Here is a 21776-nt window from a genome sequence, read left to right on the forward strand (position 1 = left end):
AACGCCGCGCCGGTTTTCCCCGCTCCCGAAATACCGTATGACCTTGACAACCCGCTACTTTTTCCCCGAGATAAACCGAGTAGCGTAAAACGAAACAGAAATGTGAGGAAATACAGTCTTGTACATTAAAATCCCACTTACCAATAACAGCTCCATTTGGCAAGGCACTTACAAATCCCTCCCGCTTTTATGCCCTTCTATAATGGATGCGAAATCAATACCGATATTAGAAGCGTTGGAAAAATGGCCCGGCACCCCCTCCTGTGGCGCTTGTTGTCACCCGCGTTACATCGCCAAATTGCTGTCACAAGTCAGAGGCCTCGCAAGATGATTGACAGCTACGTGGTAGGTGGCGGGGCGGGGTTAAACACCTGCGTGTTTTATAGGCGCCTGGCGTATATATCTTCGGGGATAAATGAATTAGCATCTCGACGCGGGAAAAAAAAAACGCTGAGCGATGCCGTTTCCATCGCTCCCTGACGCCGGGTATCGAACCCCGGTCTTGTTTAATGAGGACAGGTATTGACGGTGGGGTCAAGTGGCGGCGAGGCTCGGTAGAAAATGCGGGTGGGGGGCCGAGGGGGTCGGGTATTTGTTGTTTACCGCATCTTACCCAATTTGTGATGTGAATGGTTTTTATCCTGGAAAGCAACATCATCAAATCGATGGGAAAATCTGTAAAGCGCACCCCCAGCACCCCCCGCACCCCTCGAATGGCCCCCCCTGTGTCCAGTCACGGTACTTAAAAGGCAGATAAAATATCTGTATCAGGAAATCTTTGATTTTCTCGTATATTTGCGGTAAAATCCATTTTTTCAACATCAGATATTACTGCTCTCCGAAAGCGGAACGCTAATATAACGATTTAGGGCTGTTGTGCTACAATATGTATTCATCTTGCTTTGAAATATGGATAAAAATGTTCAAAATCTTATTTGGGATATCAATACTATGACTTGTAGTACAAAAATATTACGTACAAAACTGGAAATAGATCTATATGAAGGATTTCTCTATTTAAAACACATTTTCTGTTTATTTTCTGAATCAGAATTAAAGTGTAAACATCCATCTTTAATTTGAACTCATCCTAGTTTGGTTTTGACTAAAATCATTCATTTTTTTGACTGGAAAACTTTAACGATAAACGAATCCGCTAATTACTCCGTAGACCGTTCCGGCACGCAGCGTTTTTTGACACCTCGGTCGCCAACTCATTTTCAGAATCAATTTTTTTGCCTGAAGCCAAATGTAAACATCATTTACTTGGAGAACAATTTGCCCGAACCCGTTTCTCACTGGGAGATAAATAATCCCTTGCGCATTAGTGAAAACACGCACGATTCCAAGAGCCTCTTTCCCAAAGTACTCTTTGCAAATGAGCTACTTTGTTTAATAATACCACAAACCAGAAAGTAGGCGTGACAGGGCTCCCATTGGTCTAATCGAAAGCTATCAATCACTCGCCAAATGGGCGGAACCCCGTCTGGATATTTGACGTCTCGAATCAACTGTCGACTTTGTCTTACGTGGTTTTCCATTAACTCGATGAAGTCATTCAAAAACTTCCAAAACCAGGCCAAAACCTTTAAAAATACACTCTTAAAACCCCCCAAAAATGTTCCTCAACCTCATATTTCCGAACAAAAATCATTTTCCGTATTTTCACGACTATAACGCGCACTTAAAAGTCTTAAATGTTCTCCAAAATAGACAGTGCGCCTTATAATCCAGTGCGCCTTATATATGGACCAAAACAGACCCAAAAACGAAAAACCACCACTGTCGGATATTAAAAAAACACAAACGCCTGAACTGAAACAATACTGTTAAATATGTAGATGCCATCTTAGTTTACAACATCTTCCATCATATAGCTCCTCCCCCACTGCAAGATTTTATACAAAATATCCAAAATGGCTGGCTCTAGAGGTGACTGTAAAGTAGTGAGTGCTTCATACCTGGAAGTCAATAGCAATTACCGTATTTTCACCACAATAAGGCGCACTTAAGTCTTAAATTTTCTCCAAAATAGACAGTGCGCCTTATAATACAGTGCGCCTTATATATGGAAAACATGTCATTCATTGAGGGTGCGCCTTATAATGCGGTGCGCCTTATAGTCGTGAAAATACGGTATTATGATTGCTAACTAACTGCTAAATCATGTATTATGACTACTAACACCTTGTGTAAGTACATTTCACCAAGTGTTTTTCCCATTTTTGGCCCCGCCCCTCCACAGCCTTCAGCCGGGCCCCCATCCCAATGGCGGTGGTCCGTCGGGAACTGTCATGTGAAGGCTACCCCATCGAACTGCGATGCCCGGGTACTGACGTTATCATGATCGAGAGCGCCAACTATGGGCGAACCGATGACAAGATCTGTGATGCCGATCCGGCACAGATGGAGAATACTCGATGCTATTTGCCGGACGCCTACAAGATCATGTCTCAAAGGTAAAGGCATCTTTTTTAATTTTAATCAGGCACCTTTAAAGACGGAAATGTGGGGTCTTGTTCCATCGTAAGGGTTTCAGACCATTTTAGATATAATATTTAGATTTTTTTGTCATAAATGGATTAAAAGAAGTGGATTAAAAGCCCTGAATATTCCGTTTTTTATAGATTTAAATCAATGTTTATTTTAGATTTTTTTAAATATATTTTTAGATTTTACCAAATGATTTTTGAACTAAAAACACAGAAAAAAATGATTAAAAAATGAAAATTATTGATTTAAAAGGGGGAAAATCAGGAAATATAATACACATCTATACTCTTCATTTTAATTTGATTTTAAAATATAAATTTGCCACTCATCGACTTTCCCGGGCCACAAAAAATCATACGGCGGGCCAGATTCGGCCCCTGTGCCGCCTCTTTGACACCAGTGGATTAGACATACATTTAAAATATTATTTTAGCTTTTTTTAAATCTATTTTTAGATTTTACGAAATGATTTTTGAACTAAAAAGACTTTCCGAATTAACATTATCTGCCCTAGATGGCGCGAGATGTCCTAATTTGGTGTAGAAGGGTCGGCAATGTCCAAATTGAGCTTTTATTTTGAATTTCTTTGTGATAGTCGCTGCTTCCTAGTTCGTCTTGCTACAATTTAATAAGACTAGCTGAAAATAAATTGGAAAAAAATAAAATGAAGCGTGCCTGTCAGATGTTTTTGATGTTGAAGGATAGCGGGGAAGGATTGGCGGCGCTGGGCGGGTGGGCTTTGGTGGGTGGGCTTTGGTGGGCGGGTGGCGTTAGACCAGAGAAAGGCTTGAAGCCCAGATCAAAGATGGCTCATCTGAGACCACCGCCGCCGCTTCCTGCTCTTATTGCCTGCCGAGGCCGTCACCTTGAAAACTTGATGGAATTTCACACTGGGGCGCCAAATCTTTCGTTGCCGTCGACGATGACGGACGTCAATCAAAATCTAGTAGTCGTTGGATTCGTTTGAGGCGGGATGTCGTGACTTTTTTACATTTTTATAAAAAAGTCATCGTCAGGGACAGTGGTGGAGGTCTTAAAGCTGACGTTTTGCAATCCAATAACAGTATTTTTCGTGAATGGACGTTTGGTCGCTGGTTTTTTGTCCCTTTTGGTCCCTTTTGGTCCCTTTTGGTCACCTTTGGTCCCCTTTGGTCCCTCTTGGTCCCTTTTGGTCTCCGATCAAATATACTTAGATATTAAACAGTACTTAGATATTAAACAGTACTTAGATATTAAACAGTACTTAGATATCAAACACTACTTAGATATTAATCAGTAATTAGATATCAAACACTACTTAGATATTAATCAGTAATTAGATATTAAACAGTACTTAGATATTAAACACTACTTAGATATTAAAGAGTACTTAGATATTAAACAATACTTAGATATTCAACAGTACTTAGATATGAAAGGCTACTTAGATATTAAACAGTAATTAGATATTAAACACTACTTAGATATTAATCAGTAATTAGATATTAAACACTACTTAGATATTAAACACTACTTAGATATTAAACAGTAATTAGATCTTAAACAGTACTTAGATATTAAACAGTACTTAGATATTAAACAGTACTTACATATTAAACACTACTTGGATATTAAACGCTACTTAGATATTAAACGCTACTTAGATATTAAAAAGTACTTAGATATTAAACACTACATGGATATTAAACAGTTCTTAGATATTAAACAGTACTTAGATATTGTTGTCATTGTTTTGGGCCCCTCCACAATTTTTTATAATGCCACTTAATGAGAAGATATTTAATCTTAAATCCCCCCCTCCCACCCTGTAAAAAGCAATCCCAATAAGGCTGATTTATTGACTTTCACCCAAACGGACTTTCATTATTGCCATGACGGCACGCCATCGATCACCAGAAGGCGGCAAGAGTTATTTCTAGCCCTTTGCTATTTATTGGACGGAAAAACAAAAGGCAAAGGATCTGCGGCTGGTGGCTCTTGAAGATAGAGCGGATTGCCATTGTAGCCACCCTCATCCCTTTTGTACCCGCGCCGTAATTAGCGGCTTAACACCCTCCCCGAAGCTAAGCTCCGGGCGCTCGGCGACTGGATTCGCCGAGCTCGCCGAGGCCTCCACCGAGATGGGCGAGGGGTGTTTCCATGGCGACCGTTTGCCGGCCGGGCCTACGGGCCGAACCACCGACTCCTGGCCGGAGATGAAGGATGGCCGCCGAAAGGCAAGGGATTGTGGGACTTTATGATACAGCGCGTTTATCGATTTTTTTAGGGCCAATGGAGTCCAACCGACCCAAAATGGATGTTCACGTGTGTAGCCATTTTTTACAATGTGATCAATTTTTTTGGGGGCCACCCTACGAGAATTTGTCCGGATTACTGGTTTGATTTAAAATGGTGGTTGGTTGTCTTTGATGGGTCATTTTTTCTGGGTGACCACTGGTGGCAAAGTGGTGGCTCGGGGGCTAAATGTGGGCCGGCATATAGGTTTTTGTGGACCGGGGAAGTCAATTATGAGTGCTATGTGATATGTTTTAGAATCAAATTCAAAGAAAAGTATCGATTTATATTATATTTCCTTATTTTTCCCGTTTTAAATAATTAATTGTCATTTTTTTAATCATTTTTTTGGCCCGAGAAAGTAATTTGAGTGCAGATTTTCTATTTTATGATCAAATTAAAATGAAGAGTATAAATTTATGTTAAATTTCCTGATTTTCACCCTTTTTAAATCAATTAGTGTCATTTTTTAATCATTTTGTTCAGTTTTTAGTTCAAAAATCATTTTGTCAAATCTAAAAATATCTAAAAATATTTTCTGTTATCCACTTTAATATAGAACATAATAATTCAAAGACATCTTCCTTTAATAAGAAAAAAAACTAAAAAAAAACATTGTTTTAAATCTATAAAAAATGGAATATTCCAGGCTTTTAATCCACTTCTTTTAATCCATTTATAAAACAAAAAAATCTAAATATCATATCTAAAATGGCCCACATCAAATCGAGTCTGACACCCTTGCGTACTATCTCGCAAATATATAAATTCTCCCTACAAAAAAAATAGAATAATCCACCTTTGCAATATAAGCCAACTAAATACCTTATTATCTTAAGTGTCCATTTTTTAAACTATAAACACTTCAAACTTATAATTTCAATATGGCGGTTTATCTTCGGGTTTCCCTTTACCTGCTCCACGCTTTCTGCACCGTCTCACTTCACCCTGGCATTTAAAATTAGCATTTTCCTTTCAATATGTGTCATGTTAATATTCATATCACTGCGGTTATTGAAAAATATGCCCTCTCCCTCAGAATGAGATTAAAATGGGCCTCCTTGCCTGGGGGGGGGGGGGGGGGGTTCTAGTCCCCCTAGGGACCTTTCTTGGCTTTGGAAGATAAATCAAGCGTCAGCAAGCCAGATAGGGAACGGCGTAGTTTGTTGGCAAGAATAGAAAAATTCATCCCGGAAATCGTAAATCACCAGATTGGGCAGCCCCCAGTGAATAAGCCAAACAAATCGATTCGGGAAGTTATTGCGCATTCCTCGGGACTAAAAGGGGCGGGGCTAGCTCTCCCTGGAGTCCCCATTTACATACGAGTCGTCCCTTTTCAGTCAAAAAGTCGTCAATTACGGTAGGCGTCCGGTTATGTGGTATCCATTCGAGTTTGTCATTGGTAGTTGGTGGGTTTATGTTCAAATAGGTTTAAAAGCATTAATCTATTTTGTCTAATAGTCGGTATTATGAGGGTGAGGAAACAAGCCTCTCAAATAAATATATTAAAAATATATATGTAGTCGTATTACCGTATTCTCACGACTATAAGGCGCACCACATTATAAGGCGCAGCCTCAATGAATGACATTTTTTTCATATATAAGGCGCACTGTATTATAAGGTGAACTGTCTATTTGGAGAAAATTGAAGACTTAAGTGCGCCTTATAGTGGTGAAAATACGGTAATTGCTATTGACTTCCAGGTATGAAGTACTCACTACTTTACAGTCACCTCTAGAGCCAGCCATTGTTGATATTTTGTATTTTTTGGGCAGTGGGGGAGGAGCTATATGATGGAAGATGTTGTAAACTAAGATGGCTGATCTGCATATTTAACAGTATTGTTTCAGTTCAGGTGTTTGTGTTTTTTTAATATCCGACAGTGGTGGTTTATCGTTTTTGGTTTTCTGTTTTTTTCCATATATAAGGCGCAATGGATTATAAGGTGCACTGTCTATTTTGGAGCAAATTTAAGACTGTTAAGTGCGCCTTATAGTCGTGAAAATATGGTAATACTGATATAGATGTCATTGGAAAGCATATTTTAGTTGTAGTGGAGTTATAGTAGTGCTATATTTTCGTACTTGTGCCTATTTCAAAGCCCCGAGGCCCGTGTTCTACTTCTGCGGGTTTATCTGGTGACGTACTCAACTGGAAAGCTGGATGCAAACATCTTATGAAAGCCGCTAATCCGTACCAACGACTGAGAAGGATTATGCTTGTCGAGAGTATAAAAAAACCTAACAAAAAACAACAACAAGACAGACAAAAACAAACAAAATAATGTGGACTTTTTCAACATTTCTAAAATTGTTGGTTCTTATCAAATTGGCCGACATTCCTGGACATACTATAATTTCTTGCAAAAAAAACGCCCTATTTGTTGAGGGTACGGCTTATATGCGCATAAATTAGACATGCAAGAATAACAGAAGACATTTTGTCATTTATTTTCCGGAAAGATACAACTATGGAGGTAAAAATGTTAAATTATGAAGCGTTTTATGCAAGAAAAAATGTAAAATTCAATGATTTTAAGGCTATTTTCAGGGTACGGCTTATCTGCGCATAAATTAAACATGCACAAAACGCCATAATGCAAGCCAATGTACGTCATGTGATCTTTTATTTTCCAAAAAGATAAACAGATAGACACTAGGGAGTTAAAAAAGTTGAATTAATAAGCATCTTCTATGAGAAAAATTGTAAAATACAACGATTTTAACGCTATTTTAAGGGTTGAGCTTATCTGCGCACAAAACGAAAAATGTACGTCACGTGGTCTTTTATTTCCAAAAAAATTAAATAGATAAACACTAAGGAGTTAAAAAAGTTGAATTAATAAGCATCTTATACGAAAAATATATAAAATTCAACGATTTTAAGGCTATTTTAAGGGTACAGCTAATACGCGGTCACAGTTAAAATACAATATGTACGTATTTGTATTAAAAAAGACAACCTATCCTGATGTAAACCTTCCCTGATGTCAACCTTCTGCGGGAACAACCTTTTAATTGAGGCGCACTTTTAAGGTTTGACTGTCAGCGAGTAGCACAAGACTTCCTTCTCTGTGTAACATCAGTGTGTGTAAGTGTGTGTGTGTAAAAGTGTGTGTGTGTGTGGTAGAAGGAGACAGGTGGAATAAGAGAAGATGGATGCGGTGGCGTGCAGCTGGGAAAGATAATGAATGAAGTAGACCGTGGGTGGCCAAGACCATCACTAAAAGCGTAATGGCTCCCAACAGAGGAACCAGGATATTGACCCGTCCGTCACTTTCCTCCTTCTTCTTCTTCTTCTTCTTCTTCTTCTTCTTCTTCTTCCCCCCCGGAGAAATGCAATTTCTCACGCCAACTTCACCCACCAAAAAGTCACAAGTCAATCGGACAAATTCCTACCTGTAAAATCAGTTGAAATACTACCTTTAAAAACCCCGATTTTTGCACAGATTTCGCTCATGTAAGGGAATACATAGACACAGACTATAAGGCGCACTTAGAAGTCTTAAATTTGCTCCAAAATAGACGGTGCGCATTATAATCCAGTGCGCCTTATATATGGACCAAAACAGAAAAACAAAAAACCACCACTGTCGGATATTAAAAAAACACAAACGCCTGAACTGAAACAATACTGTTAAATATGCAGATCAGCCATCTTAGTTTACAACATCTTCCATCATATAGCTCCTCCCCCAATGCAAAATTTTATACAAAATATCCAAAATGGCTGGCTCTAGAGGTGACTATAAAGTAGTGAGTGCTTCATACCTGGAAATCAATAGCAATTATCGTATTTTCACCACTATAAGGCGCACTTAAAAGTCTTACATTTTCTCCAAAATAGACAGTGCGCCTCATAATACAGTGCGCCTTATATATGGAAAAAATGTCATTCATTGAGGGTGCGCCTTATAGTCGTGAAAATACGGTACTCTCATCCTAGTCCTAAAGAAATCCCGAGTTTTTTTATGGTAATGGAGGAAAAGGGTCCGGCGTATTGGAGTTGGCGGCTTCCGTTAGCGTAGCGGTTGCGATAAAGGGGATTGCGCATGTAGGTCAAGATAAAGGCTTCCGGATTAAAGTGCGCAATCATCCGACGTTGTTTAATCCCTCAAGGGGAATTTATTACCAACTGTGATTGCGCGACCTCGCTATTCGCCGCCGCCGTCTGAGCGCCCTCGCATTTCGTCAAAGGTCTAACCGTAGCGGTCCGCCAGAACGCTGTCGACTAATTGTACTACCGCGCTCCCAATTATGGAAGATTTTGTCCTCGTTTGTTATAGTACACCGATATTTCCTGGACCAAAAAAATGGACTCTTCAGAGGACAAATGGACAAAACTGCTAGCTAGCATTGGTTCCAAGACATGTGATTGACCATATCTCCTATTAATGTAGTTGTTTCACCAGTTAATTCACATTTACAATCCCAAACGAATACACAGTACACTCCAGACTCCAAAATGCCGATCTGTGTACATATTTGTTCGTTTTATGACTGTTGTTGTCCCTGCCGCCTGTTTATTTTCCACTCTGGTGGCGGTTAACTGGATTCACATCACGTTAAGTCGATAGAAGAAGAAGAAGAACAACAATGAAGATTTTTCTACACACACATTTGGTGCAAATCCATACTTGTTTGCAGCCCATGATTATCTGGCAACATTCAAAATGGCATTTATTCTCGTTCAGACGAAGGTCAGAGCGGGGGTCCGACACGATGATTCATACGGCGCAATTAAAAGATCCTCAACACTTTAATTAACATTGATTAGCCGCCCGCTAATCAATTGAAACCATGAGAAACCTACAAAAGGAAATGTGGGAGTGTGCGTGTTGCGGTGCTCGGACCTTTGGTCGCCGGTCTTTTGGTCGAGAGTTTAATATCTACTGTTTAATATTTAAGTACTGTTTAAAATCTAATTACTGTTTAATATCTAAGTACTGTTTAATATTTAAGTACTGTTTAAAATCTAATTACTGTTTAATATCCAAGTACTGTTTAATATCGAATTACTGTTTAATATCGAATTACTGTTTAATATCCAAGTGCTGTTTAATATGTAAGTACTAATTAATATCCAAGTACTGTTTAATATCCAAGTACTGTTTAATATGTAAGTACTGTTTAATATGTAAGTACTGTTTAATATGTAAGTACTGTTTAATATGTAAGTACTGTTTAATATCCAAGTACTGTTTAATATCCAAGTAGTGTTTAATATTCAAGTACTGTTTAATATGTAAGTCCTGTTTAATATCCAAGTACTGTTTAATATTCAAGTACTGTTTAATATGTAAGTACTAATTAATATCCAAGTACTGTTTAATATTCAAGTACTGTTTAATATGTAAGTACTAATTAATATCCAAGTACTGTTTAATATCCAAGTACTGTCTAATATCAAAGTTCCGTTTAATATCTAAGTACTGTTTAATATCCAAGTACATTTGACTGGCGTCCAAAAGACCGGCGACCAAAAGACCAGCGACCAAACGTCCAGTCACATTGCTAATGTCCCATCTTGTCTTCCCTTTCAGATGTAACAACCGGACACAGTGCGCCGTGGTGGCCGGACCTGACGTATTTCCAGACCCCTGCCCGGGAACTTACAAATACCTGGAGGTCCAGTACGAATGCGTACCGTACAGTATGTATCCTCTTGTCTTTTTTGTCCCGTCACAAGCTTTATCGTTGGAGCTGGTGCACTTTTCCAAATTAGGAACCCCCCCACCCCTTAACAGGTTGACGCGATGCAAAGAACCCTACCCCAAGGCCCATAAACATGTCCGGCGGACGGCATCTGTCCGCCCCCTCGGCCGTCTATTCTCCCCACGCCTTATTAAAAAGCTTAACTTTGGCGGCGGCCACTCCTCCCGCGGGCCGAGCCCCGGGAAAGAGGTCAGCGTATCCGCCGGCAACCTTTCTCGGTGTTCTCGCTCAGGCGTGCCGAGTTCTTACATGTCCTCGGCGGCCATTTAAATGGGCCAAACACGCCGCGGAGGGAAAATCTTGTAAGCCGGCGACTCTGGTTTGGATGATGGGCCGTCACCCTGAGAAGTTTTGACTCTCTAGCTCCCCCAGGATGTTGCTTTTGTTGGGTGCTTTGCTGTTTTTTAGAACCTGGGAAAAATACTAGATTTTTAGGTCTGTAAGAGTTCAATTGAGTTTTCTCATTGTTAAATCTTCCCAAAAGAACCAAGTCGTGAATTACACTTAAGGCGCACTTAAAAGTCTAAAATGCTTTCCAAAATACTCCAAAAACTAGTAAATAATGTTGTATACTTGAATTTTTTAATTGCATATACTGTTGTATACTGTATTTTCACGAATATAAGTCAAATTGTCTCCAAAATACTCCAAAAACTAGTATATACAGTTGTATACTTGATTTTTTTAATTGCATATACTGTTGTATACTGTATTTTCACGACTTTACGTCAAATTTTCTCCAAAATACTCCAAAAACTAGTATATACTGTTGTATACTTGAATTTTTTCATTGCATATACTGTTGTATACCATATTTTCACGACTATAAGTCTTAAATGTTCTCCAAAATTGACAGGGCGACTTATAATCCAGTGCGCCTTATATATGGCTAAATAATTAAAATCTGTCATTCATTGAGCGTGCGCCTTATAGTGGTGAAAATACGGTACTCATTGTCCAATGTAAATTCAGGCCACCAAAGGCCTAATGAGTTAAAACTGTGCCAATCATTGGTTCTCATTCCCTTCCAAGTACTTCATTTTGCTGATAATAATAATATTACAAGCCCACTTACCACTTGTGAATTGGGTTGGCACGCGCCAGTCGGCACCTGCTACCAAATGGCTGACTTTGCCGGTTGGCAGGTGAAAGCAACGACTTCATTCCCGTCGTACTGAAAGTCTGATGAGGACACAGGTGTCCTTTTCCCGTCTTATTTGGGATCCCTTTATTGTTTTTGAAAGTGAACAAAGGCACACAGCATTCCGAGAGCCGATCCCATCCAGGAAAACAAACAGAATCCGACCAAAAGTAGATGAAAATAAGCAGTCCATCCATCAATCCGTCCTTAGGCGCCCTAATCTGCATCATTAATTAAAAACCCGACGGGACGGCCGTTCCTCTGCTGCAAAAATGTTTCCCGCGCCCACTGTGAATCTCTGTAAGGCGCTAATGATGTAGCCATGAGAAAGCAAAGCACCCCCACCTTAGTATTGGATTGGATAACTTTATTCATCGTGTATTTGGGAAATTTTGTTGTCGCAGTAGCAAGAGGGTGAGAATACAGACACAGTAAAAGACACTTTAGACATAAATAGATAGGTAATAAGTAAGTTAATAAATAAATACATGAGTAAATATATAAATAAATAACCGTGTTGCTCAAATATACATATAAATACACACATATACTTGCACATACATATATAAGCACATATATACATACAGATACCTATATATAAGTACATATATACATACACATACACATATAAGCACATATATACATACAGATACCTATATAAGTACATATCTATACATATACATACATATATAAGCACATATATACTTACACATACATATATAAGCACATATATACATACAGATGCCTATATATAAGTACATATATATACATATACATACATACACATACACATGCATATATATAAGCACATATATATACATATACATACACACACATATATAAGCACATAAATATATACATATACACACACATACATATATATAAGCACATATACATACACATAGATGTACATGCATGCATACAGTAGGTCCTAACACCGCCATTTTTTTATTAAAGAGCCTGACAGCTGATTGGAGGAAGGATCTGCAAAAGCGCTCCTTCCTACAATGAGGGTGCATCAGTCTATTGCTGAAAGAGCTTTGGAGGGACTCCATAGACTTATTCAAGGGGTTTGAGGTGCTGTCCTTGATGGACATCATCCTGGTCAACATCCTTTACTCTCCCACTTCCTCCACTTCCCCCAACAAAAGCAACTTCCCCATCAATTTCCATTTAAAATCCCCAAATTTACCTGAACTGTGTTTTCATTCCGTGACTCTCACTTCATTAATCTTTATTCCTGTCTTTTCTCTTCCCTTCCCGCATCCCTCCGGCCCTGCAGAAGTGGAACAAAAAGGTAACTATAAATGCCAACAATTGTCTTATTTTTCCCCCGTGCGTCCATCCGCGGCATACTTAGGAAAGTTACAGCTCCGTGTAGCCGATCGATAGCTTGTCCGATAAACTCTTCAGCAATTTTTGATTATAGCCCTCTCGCTACCATGATGGCTTTAACCTTCGGGGATTTAGACGATCAATACCCCCGGCCATATTCATCCCCTATCAGCATCCAGAGCGATCCCAGTCCACGGCACCCCCAAAACCTCCTCTCACCCGTCCCCACCCACCCTAAGGATGTACTCCCCGTTATTCCACTACCTGCCAATGTAACTCGGTTCTTGTTTTTCCCCTTTTTTGGCTCCTCAGTGTTCCTGTGCCCGGGGCTTCTACGCAGGGTGCACCAGAGCGAACACCTCTTCGAATCGGACCACCAATCCGGAGCCTGGTGTAAAGACCCCCTACAGGCATCGGATAAGATCTACTACATGCCCTGGACACCCTACCGTACGGACACATTAACCGAGTACTCATCCAAAGAGGACTTTGTAGCCGGCAGGCCGACTACCACCTACAAGCTACCGCACCGCGTAGACGGCACGGGTTTCGTGGTATACGACGGGGCGCTGTTCTTCAACAAGGAACGTACACGGAACATCGTCAAGTTCGATTTGCGTACCCGGATCAAGAGCGGCGAGGCTATCATCGCTAACGCTAACTACCACGATACCTCGCCTTACAGATGGGGCGGGAAATCGGACATCGACTTAGCGGTGGATGAAAACGGACTGTGGGTGATTTACGCCACCGAACAGAACAACGGGCGGGTGGTTATCAGTCAACTTAACCCCTACACCCTCCGCGTCGAGGGAACGTGGGATACGGCCTATGACAAGCGTTCGGCGTCCAATGCCTTCATGATCTGCGGCGTCCTCTACGTGGTTAAGTCCGTATACGAGGACGATGACAACGAATCGGCGGGGAATAAGATCGACTACGTATACAACACGGAGATGAGTAAAGATGGCTACCTGGACATACCTTTTCCTAACTCCTATCAGTACATAGCGGCTGTGGATTATAATCCAAGAGACAACCTACTTTACGTCTGGAACAATTACCATGTAGTCAAGTACTCGCTGGATTTTGGTGTACTGGATAACCGACTTGGTGAGTACTACACTTTTACTTAAATACTATCTTTAATCGGGAACAGAAACCAGGAACAAGGATAGGCTAGATTTGGAGTTATGTTTTGCTACTTGGTACGTTAATCATAATATAACGGGGAGTACAATGCACTCGTTTTTTAAGGGATTTTTTCTACAAAAGGGAGTAACTGGTTTTACCACATAATTGCCGCAAAATGACAACAGCAACCAATTTTCTAGACGAGACAAATTTCAATAGCGCTATTCAAAACGTGGTAATTGAAACTACTTTGTGGCATTGACCAAAAAATAAATAAAAAATTCAAATGAGCTCCTATTTTCCAGCATTTGATAAAAAATAAATAAGTAGATATTAGCGCAAGGCTGTCAGACTCCATTTGATTTGGGCCAGACAATTTTAGATATAATATTTAGATTATTTTTTTTATAAATGGATTAAAAGAACTAGATCAAAAGCCCTAACTTTTCAATTTTTTATAGATCAAAAACAATGTTTATTTGTGCTTTTTTTTCTTAGTTAAAAGAAAATATCTTAATTATTATATTCCATATTATAGTGTAAAACAGAAAATATCTTTCATATATTTTTAGATTGTCTAAAATGATTTTTAAACTAAAAACACCGAAAAAATGATTAAAAAATGACAATTATTGATTTAAAAAAGGGGAAAAATACTTCATATATTCATTTCCTGAACCAATTATCCTCACAAGGGTCACGGGTGGTGCTTGATCCTATCCCAGCCAACTATAAACTAACAATCAGCCAATCACAGGCCATTACTGTCATGCAAATTAGCCAAAACTCAGTCCAATCCATTTATATTGGAAACCCCAAAATCCCAGACGTCTACAAGTGAAAATTCCACAAAAAAACGATGTTCCAAAGCCACAAAACACTCCCAGAATGTGAAATCATTGACTAAAAACCCTCTAAACCAATACTTAGTATTCCATTGAGTTAATTGGCCCATGGACACAACCCAGCGCCAAAAAACACCAGCTCGGATTGTTTGCTTGGAAACAAAACAGTGGGTCTTTTTTTGAAGGGTGCAAATAAACATTCTCCACATTTTGGCTGCCTCTACCGCTGCCTGCTGCTCTGCCGTTTCGTTCCAAATCATTTTTTTTCCGCTTCCCCGAGATGCACGGCATCCCCGCCGTGGTAATCAATTCATATATTCGGCAAGCGTGCTAACGGGTCGTTTGCTTTGGCCGACACGCGGCAGCTCATAATATAATTTGTTGTGCTTAATAAGAGGGAGCTTGTGTGTTTTTTTTTTCCATTTTTATGAGATAGCAGGAATCGGACGCCCTCCAGTCAAGCGGCTTTGGCTCCGGCAATAAAATGTCGGCAAGAGTGGACAGATGGGGCGCAAATTGAAACGTGGGGGTATCAAAAAAAGCTGAAAAAACAGATAGGCTGCGGCACCAAAAGCCCTCCGGTGACGTAAAGCAGCTGTTTGATCATCTCCCATAAGACATACGCCATTTTTGTTAAGAAACGTTTTTGGTGAAGTGTCTTTGTTCTGGGTATGTCATTGTTAAGGATGTCCAATCAGATTTCTGCGTTTCCTCTCGAGTAGGTGATCGTTTTATTCAAAGTGAATGGCAGCCAATGAGTTTTTCTGATTTATTTGGAGTGGATTTGTCATCTGGTGTCAAAGGGGAGGTTAGAGGGCCAAATATGGCCAGCTTCATCATTTTTTATGGCCCGGGAAAGTCAATTATGAGTGCCGACTTTGTTTTAGGATCAAATTTAAAATGAAGAGTATAGATGCATGTTAAATTTAATGATTTTCCTCCTTTTAAATCAATAATTGTCATTTTTAATCATTTTTCTGTGTTTTTAGTTCAAAAATCATCTTATAATATCTAAAAATATATTTTAAAAAGCTAAACTAAACATTGTTTTAGATCTATAAAAAAACGGAATATTCAGGGCTTTTAATACAGTTCTTTTAATCCATTTATTTAAAAAATCTAAATATTATATTATATATTGTAACCAGCTACTTGTGATTTTATAATCAGCCATTCCCTGTCTATTTAAAACCCGGGTGTTTATCAGTTTTTGTAGAATTGTCCACTTTATATTCCACGTACTTCGTCTTCCCGTTAGGATTAATTTCCAAGTCCTTGTTATTTTCTGAACATTCATCCCCTTTAAATAATGAAAGTTTTGTTCCAGCACCCCTTTTCAAAATAGTGTATTTTTTTAAATGAATAAAAACGCCGTGTTAGAGTGAGGGCCGAAACTGAGCTTGCACTGCGGGAATTTTTTATTAGTTGTTGGATCTGGGTGTCTTGTAGGAAAAAAATGGACATTAAAAAATAGATATATTATACTTGGGGTGCTTTAGTTTGGCCACAAAATATAAAAACCTCCATTTTGAAGTTACTTTAGCAACACAGTCATTAAAAAGCAAGTAACAAAAAAGCTTTTATTTATTTGGTTATTTTATCATTTCCCTCTGTCCTCGTTTTTTACAGATTATAGCTTTTACTGACTTTTACTGGCTCGCTGTAATATTTTTACAACAGCCAGTTATTTCGTGTGCTATAAATGTGTGTGCATTTTAATCTACGCTACAAAAAAAATGCCAGTTTTAACATACCTGCTGTCCTGCAAAAGTCATTTCTCTCAAAAAAATCAATACAAAAAAAGCCCCGTCCCTAAACTTGACAACAATAGACGTCCAATCCCAAGCGTCCAATCAGATTGGACGCTAGAATGATTGGGAGCGAACATCTGTTGCAGTGAAACCAGTTCATCGCTCTTACGTTAGCTTGGACTTCCATTTATGATTTGGCGTTTTTGTTTTTTTTGTACATTTGCCACATGTTGCCATCTGGCAGGCGCCCCACGCCACCCAGACTCCCCCTACTCTGGGAGAAGGGGGTGCCCGGAACACTCCATGTTTTGGCTCGGGCGCCCGCTAAACTGATTAAGAGCGTCGAAGCAATAAACGGCCGGCTTGGCAAGAGCGCCTTTGGGGGGGCTTTCACGGGAGCTGGGCTCAAGTGCTCTGATGTTGTCCGAGGCAGTCGTTGTGGGGGGCCTCGACACCCCCGCGTGCACAATGTAACAATAGTAAAATGGACTAAATAGGCCTGTGTTAGCATACCGTATTTTCGCAAGTATAAGGCGCAATCTCAATGAATGACATTTTTATTTTTTTCCATATATAAGGTGCACTGTCTATTTTGGAGAAAATTTAAGACTTATAGTCATGAAAATATGGTATAATACGGTATATGGAATGAAAAAAATCAAGTATACAACAGTATATACTAGTTTTTGGAGTATTTTGGAGAAATTTTGAGACTTATAGTCGTGAAAATACGGTATACAACAGTATATGCAATGAGAAAAATCTGGTATACATTAGTATATACTAGTTTTTGGAGTATTTTGGGGAAAATGTAAGACTTATAGTCGTGAAAATACGGTATAATACAGTATATGCAATGAAAATTTTCAAGTATAGAACAGTATATACTAGTCCTGGGAGTATTTTGAAGGAACTTTAAGACTTATAGTCGTGAAAATACGGTATACAACAGTATTTGCAATGAAAAAACTCAAGTATACAACAGTATATACTAGTTTTTGGAGTATTTTTGAGAAAATGTAAGACTTTTAAGTGCGCCTATCATGAAAATACGATATACAACAGTATATGCATTGAAAAAATTCAAGTACTGTATTTTTCATATATAAGGCGCACTGCATTATAAGGCGCCCTGTATATTTTGGAGTAAATTTAAGACTTAAGTGCGCCTTATAGTCATAAAAATACAACTTTTCATGTAACTTTAACCTGAAAAAAACACATAAATTGCATTCGATTATTAGTCGTAAAATCTAGAAAATACCCTTTTACATACTATTTCCGACCTCAAAAAATGAATAATTCTTTTAAATGCCCAAGATAATCGCTTACCCTGTTAAAGTATTAATTAATAAATACACAATTCTAAGATATAGTTTAACCCTGACCATGTACAACTAAACGAAATATGGTTTAGACCTACAGAAAGCGATCTGTCTATTTTCCCCAAAGTGCTTTGAAAAGCCGCTTTTGCAACGATGACATCCATCATACCCGCGTGTACGTCTGGCCCAGCTGCCGCCACATTTCCGTCCTTCCTTCCTTCTTTCCCTGGTCGCCCGACCCCCATTAAAATGCCCCCTCAAATCCCGGGATGAGAGCAGGCGAATGAGAAATTAATTGGCAAACAATGCATGGCTCCCCTCCATTATGGCTCTCATCATGTTAGATGATATCAGAGCATTAGCCCATGTCTGCCTGCATAATTGAGCCTCCGCCACCGCCGCCGCCGCCACCGCTGCCGCCGTTCCAATTGATGGATAACAACGCAATGAAGTTTAGGATCGTAATTTACAGTCTCGCCGGATGACGTCAGTGTGTGTGCCGATTGGTCGCGGAATCATTTCATCTAAATGTATTAGAGACCAGTAATGACATCTCTTCTTGATGCTGGTTCTGGGTTTTGACTGCCATTGATGCCCATTGGCGTCCAATCTCTTGAGTGCTAGGACATTTGGTTGTCGGTCTTTTGGTCCCTTTTGGTGGCCGGTCTTTTGGTCGCCGGTCAAATGGTGACAGATAGTTTACTGTTGAAACCAGCTCTCAAAATTCTATTCATGAGAAAGAGTTTAATATCTAAGTAGTGTTTAATATCTAAGTAGTGTTTAATATCTAAGTAGTGTTTAATATCTAAGTAGTGTTTAATATCTAAGTAGTGTTTAATATCTAAGTAGTGTGTAATATCCAAGTACTGTTTAATATCCAAGTAGTGTTTAATATCTAAGTAGTGTTTAATATCTAAGTAGTGTTTAATATCTAAGTACTGTTTAATATCTAAGTACTGTTTAATATCCAAGTACTGTTTAATATGTATGAACTGTTTATTATCTAATTACTGTTTAATATCTAAGTACTGTTTAATATCTAAGCACTGTTTAATATCCAAGTAGTGTTTAATATCTAAGTAGTGTTTAATATTTAAGTAGTGTTTAATATCCAAGTACTGTTTAATATCTAAGTAGTGTTTAATATCTAAGCACTGTTAAATATCCAAGTACTTTTTAATATCTAAGTACTGTTTAATATCTAAGTGCTGTTTAATATCTAAGCGCTGTTTAATATCCAAGTGCTGTTTAATATCCAAGCACTGTTTAATATCTAAGTACATTTGTCATTTTTGTGTGTAAAGAGGAAAGATTTTGATATTTAGAGAAGAAATTGTTGTGGATTTGGACTCCATTTAGGATCCTGTTAGGGTTAGTTGGGGTTTTGGTTGGTTTGTTTGTCCTTCTGGGCTTCCCTTCCTCTGGTTATCAGCTGTGTGGACTTGGTAATCAGCCCATGTGTGGCTATTTAAACCATTTGGCTTTGTTATTCTTGTTGGATGGTTTGCTTTGTTTGTACCATGCCAAGTTGCCTTGTTCCTTGTTTCTGGTCTTCTGGTCATTTTGTTGTTATTCCCTAAAAACTCCTACCTTAAGATTTAAAGTTTTTTTCCCAGCACCCCCTTCCAAGTCCTTGATTTTGGTCCTAGACTACATTCCACTCTCCACCAGAGTCGTAAAACATCCCCTATTTTCCTTACTATTGTCAATAAATTGAATATTTTTGGTACATAGTTTGACTGCCATTTTTGGCCATCCCAATTAAATGGCAGCCCGTTTCCAAAGATGAATTTGACACCCCTTGACATAACACATAACAACCGATCCAATCTCAAGTGTCGGAAACATCATCGCAGGTGTAACGATGAGGAAAAGGTCGCCACCCACAAATTTGCCGGTAATTGGGTTCAGCAAAAGGCTGCAAAAAGTCACTTTACTTCCACGGGTAAACTTTTCCACGTCACCCCCGATTATTTCCTACCATTAACACCGAGACAAAATCACCAGACGCCATTTCTCTAAAAAAAAATGTCTCAAATTGGCTTCATTATTCATCAAAAAACAGTTTTAAATTGAATCCAAACCCGGTAAATAAAAACCGAAGAAGTCTAGTTATCGTCAACAAAAAATCGTCTTTTCCCGAGGAATGATTTCCACTCAGAAGGACAGGAAATGTCCTTTTTTTAAAATGTCCCACTTACTAGGCAAATTGATGCCTCTGTTTACCAAACGCCATAATGGACATTCTACTCATATAGTCACGTTAGCCTTATGTTAAGCTAGCTTATCACCCTCTCATGTCCCCCAGAGTCCTCATCCTCCATGATGGTCTACGCCGACTCCACCAGCACCCCCACAAGAACCACCCAACGTCCCTTCACCACGGCGTTGCCCTTCACGTCACCCCGAACAGGAACCATCAAAATGACCGCCACAGCTTTCGCCGCTACATCTACGAGGACTTTAGCCCCGCCCAGGACTCAAACGCCAGTTGGCCGTTTAGGCGCCGGAGACCAACGACCGCCATCGTCCTCCAAAATCCCCGCAGTCAGGGTGGAGTACTGCACCCCTCTGGTCATGACGGACATCTCCTGGCCTAGAACGAAGCAGGGAGTGGTCGCCAAAATGCCCTGTCCTCCCAGCACAATAGGTATGCTTTTATTTGTCCTCTCCATACCGCGTCCCACTGCCAAATGTATTGTTGTTGTTTTTTATCGACTGGCAAAGACAGGAAGACTATTTTGGTCTTTCTCTCGGCATGCCCCTCCCCCCTGTCTCTTATCTCATGAAGCCATCAAACATAAGTCTGTCCAAAATGGACAGCCCAAGGAAATTATATGTCAATCAAACGTCTCCGTCAAGTACAAACAAGGACGCAAGGAGTGTGGGCTGGCTTTTGTTTTCTTCCCGTTGTTGATTTCCATGCCTGAATTTTCTTGGCAAGACTTAAGTTATCCCCACTTGGGTTAGTTCTTGGCTGACTGTTTTTTGTCCTCCTTTCAACAGGGGTAGCGTCTTACTCCTGTGTAGGTCCCGAGGGTTACTGGGACCCCCAAGGGCCGGATTTCACCAACTGTACCTCCCCCTGGGTCAACATCATCAGCCAGAAGGTATGGGGACATTTAATGTGTCTTTTTAGCCTAGCAAAAGTACTCACTGGGTTTTTCTCCTTTGCCGGCTCTTAATGGGTCAATTAATGTTATTGATTAGCTGCAGGGATGCGCTTCACTAACTAAGAAATAGAGCTGTGTCAAAAAGGGGAAGGGTAGGTTGTTTGATGACTATCAGACTAAGCAAAATGATGAATTTTGAGACGTTTGTGGCTCAAATCGGATGACGATTGTCCTCAAGATTTTTGTTAATACTTGGAGGCGATACAGTAAGGGTGTCAGACAGTTGGTTTGCGGGCCGCTTTTAGGTTAACTTGGTTTCAAGTGGGCTGGACTATTTTAGATATAATGTTTAGATTTTTTTTGTTATAAATGGATTAAAAGAACTGGATTAAAAGCCGTGAATATTCAGTTTTTTTATAGATTTAAAACAATGTTTATTTTAGATTTTTTTTAAATATATTTTTTAGATTTTACAAAGGATTTTTGAACTAAAAACACCCAAGAAATGGATTAAAAAATGACAATTTAAGGTTAACTTGGTTTCAAGTGGGCTGGACTATTTTAGATATAATATTTAGATTTTTTTTTTATAAATGGATTAAAAGAACTGAATTAAAAGCCTTGAATATTCAGTTTTTATAGATCTAA

The 21776-nt window shown here is 39.3% G+C and overlaps 1 protein-coding gene across 17 annotated transcripts in view; it reads left to right on the forward strand.

The window, feature by feature from the left end:
- Positions 1 to 21776, forward strand: part of LOC144213870 (adhesion G protein-coupled receptor L3-like) — a 101719-nt gene that overhangs the window by 57694 nt on the left and 22249 nt on the right. For 11 of the 17 annotated variants that reach the window (XM_077742561.1, XM_077742564.1, XM_077742568.1 and 8 more), the window contains exons 11-16: positions 2246 to 2459; positions 10313 to 10422; positions 12908 to 12921; positions 13263 to 14073; positions 20324 to 20665; positions 21022 to 21125. In XM_077742561.1, coding sequence (XP_077598687.1) covers positions 2246 to 2459; positions 10313 to 10422; positions 12908 to 12921; positions 13263 to 14073; positions 20324 to 20665; positions 21022 to 21125 — 1595 coding nt within the window. Of the gene's footprint in view, positions 1 to 2245; positions 2460 to 10312; positions 10423 to 12907; positions 12923 to 13262; positions 14074 to 20323; positions 20666 to 21021; positions 21126 to 21776 lie in introns of all 17 variants that reach the window. The other 6 variants (XM_077742563.1, XM_077742566.1, XM_077742576.1 and 3 more) reach the window with 1 other exon arrangement.

Source organism: Stigmatopora nigra, chromosome 20, assembly GCF_051989575.1.
Source record: "Stigmatopora nigra isolate UIUO_SnigA chromosome 20, RoL_Snig_1.1, whole genome shotgun sequence".
NCBI lineage: Eukaryota > Metazoa > Chordata > Actinopteri > Syngnathiformes > Syngnathidae > Stigmatopora > Stigmatopora nigra.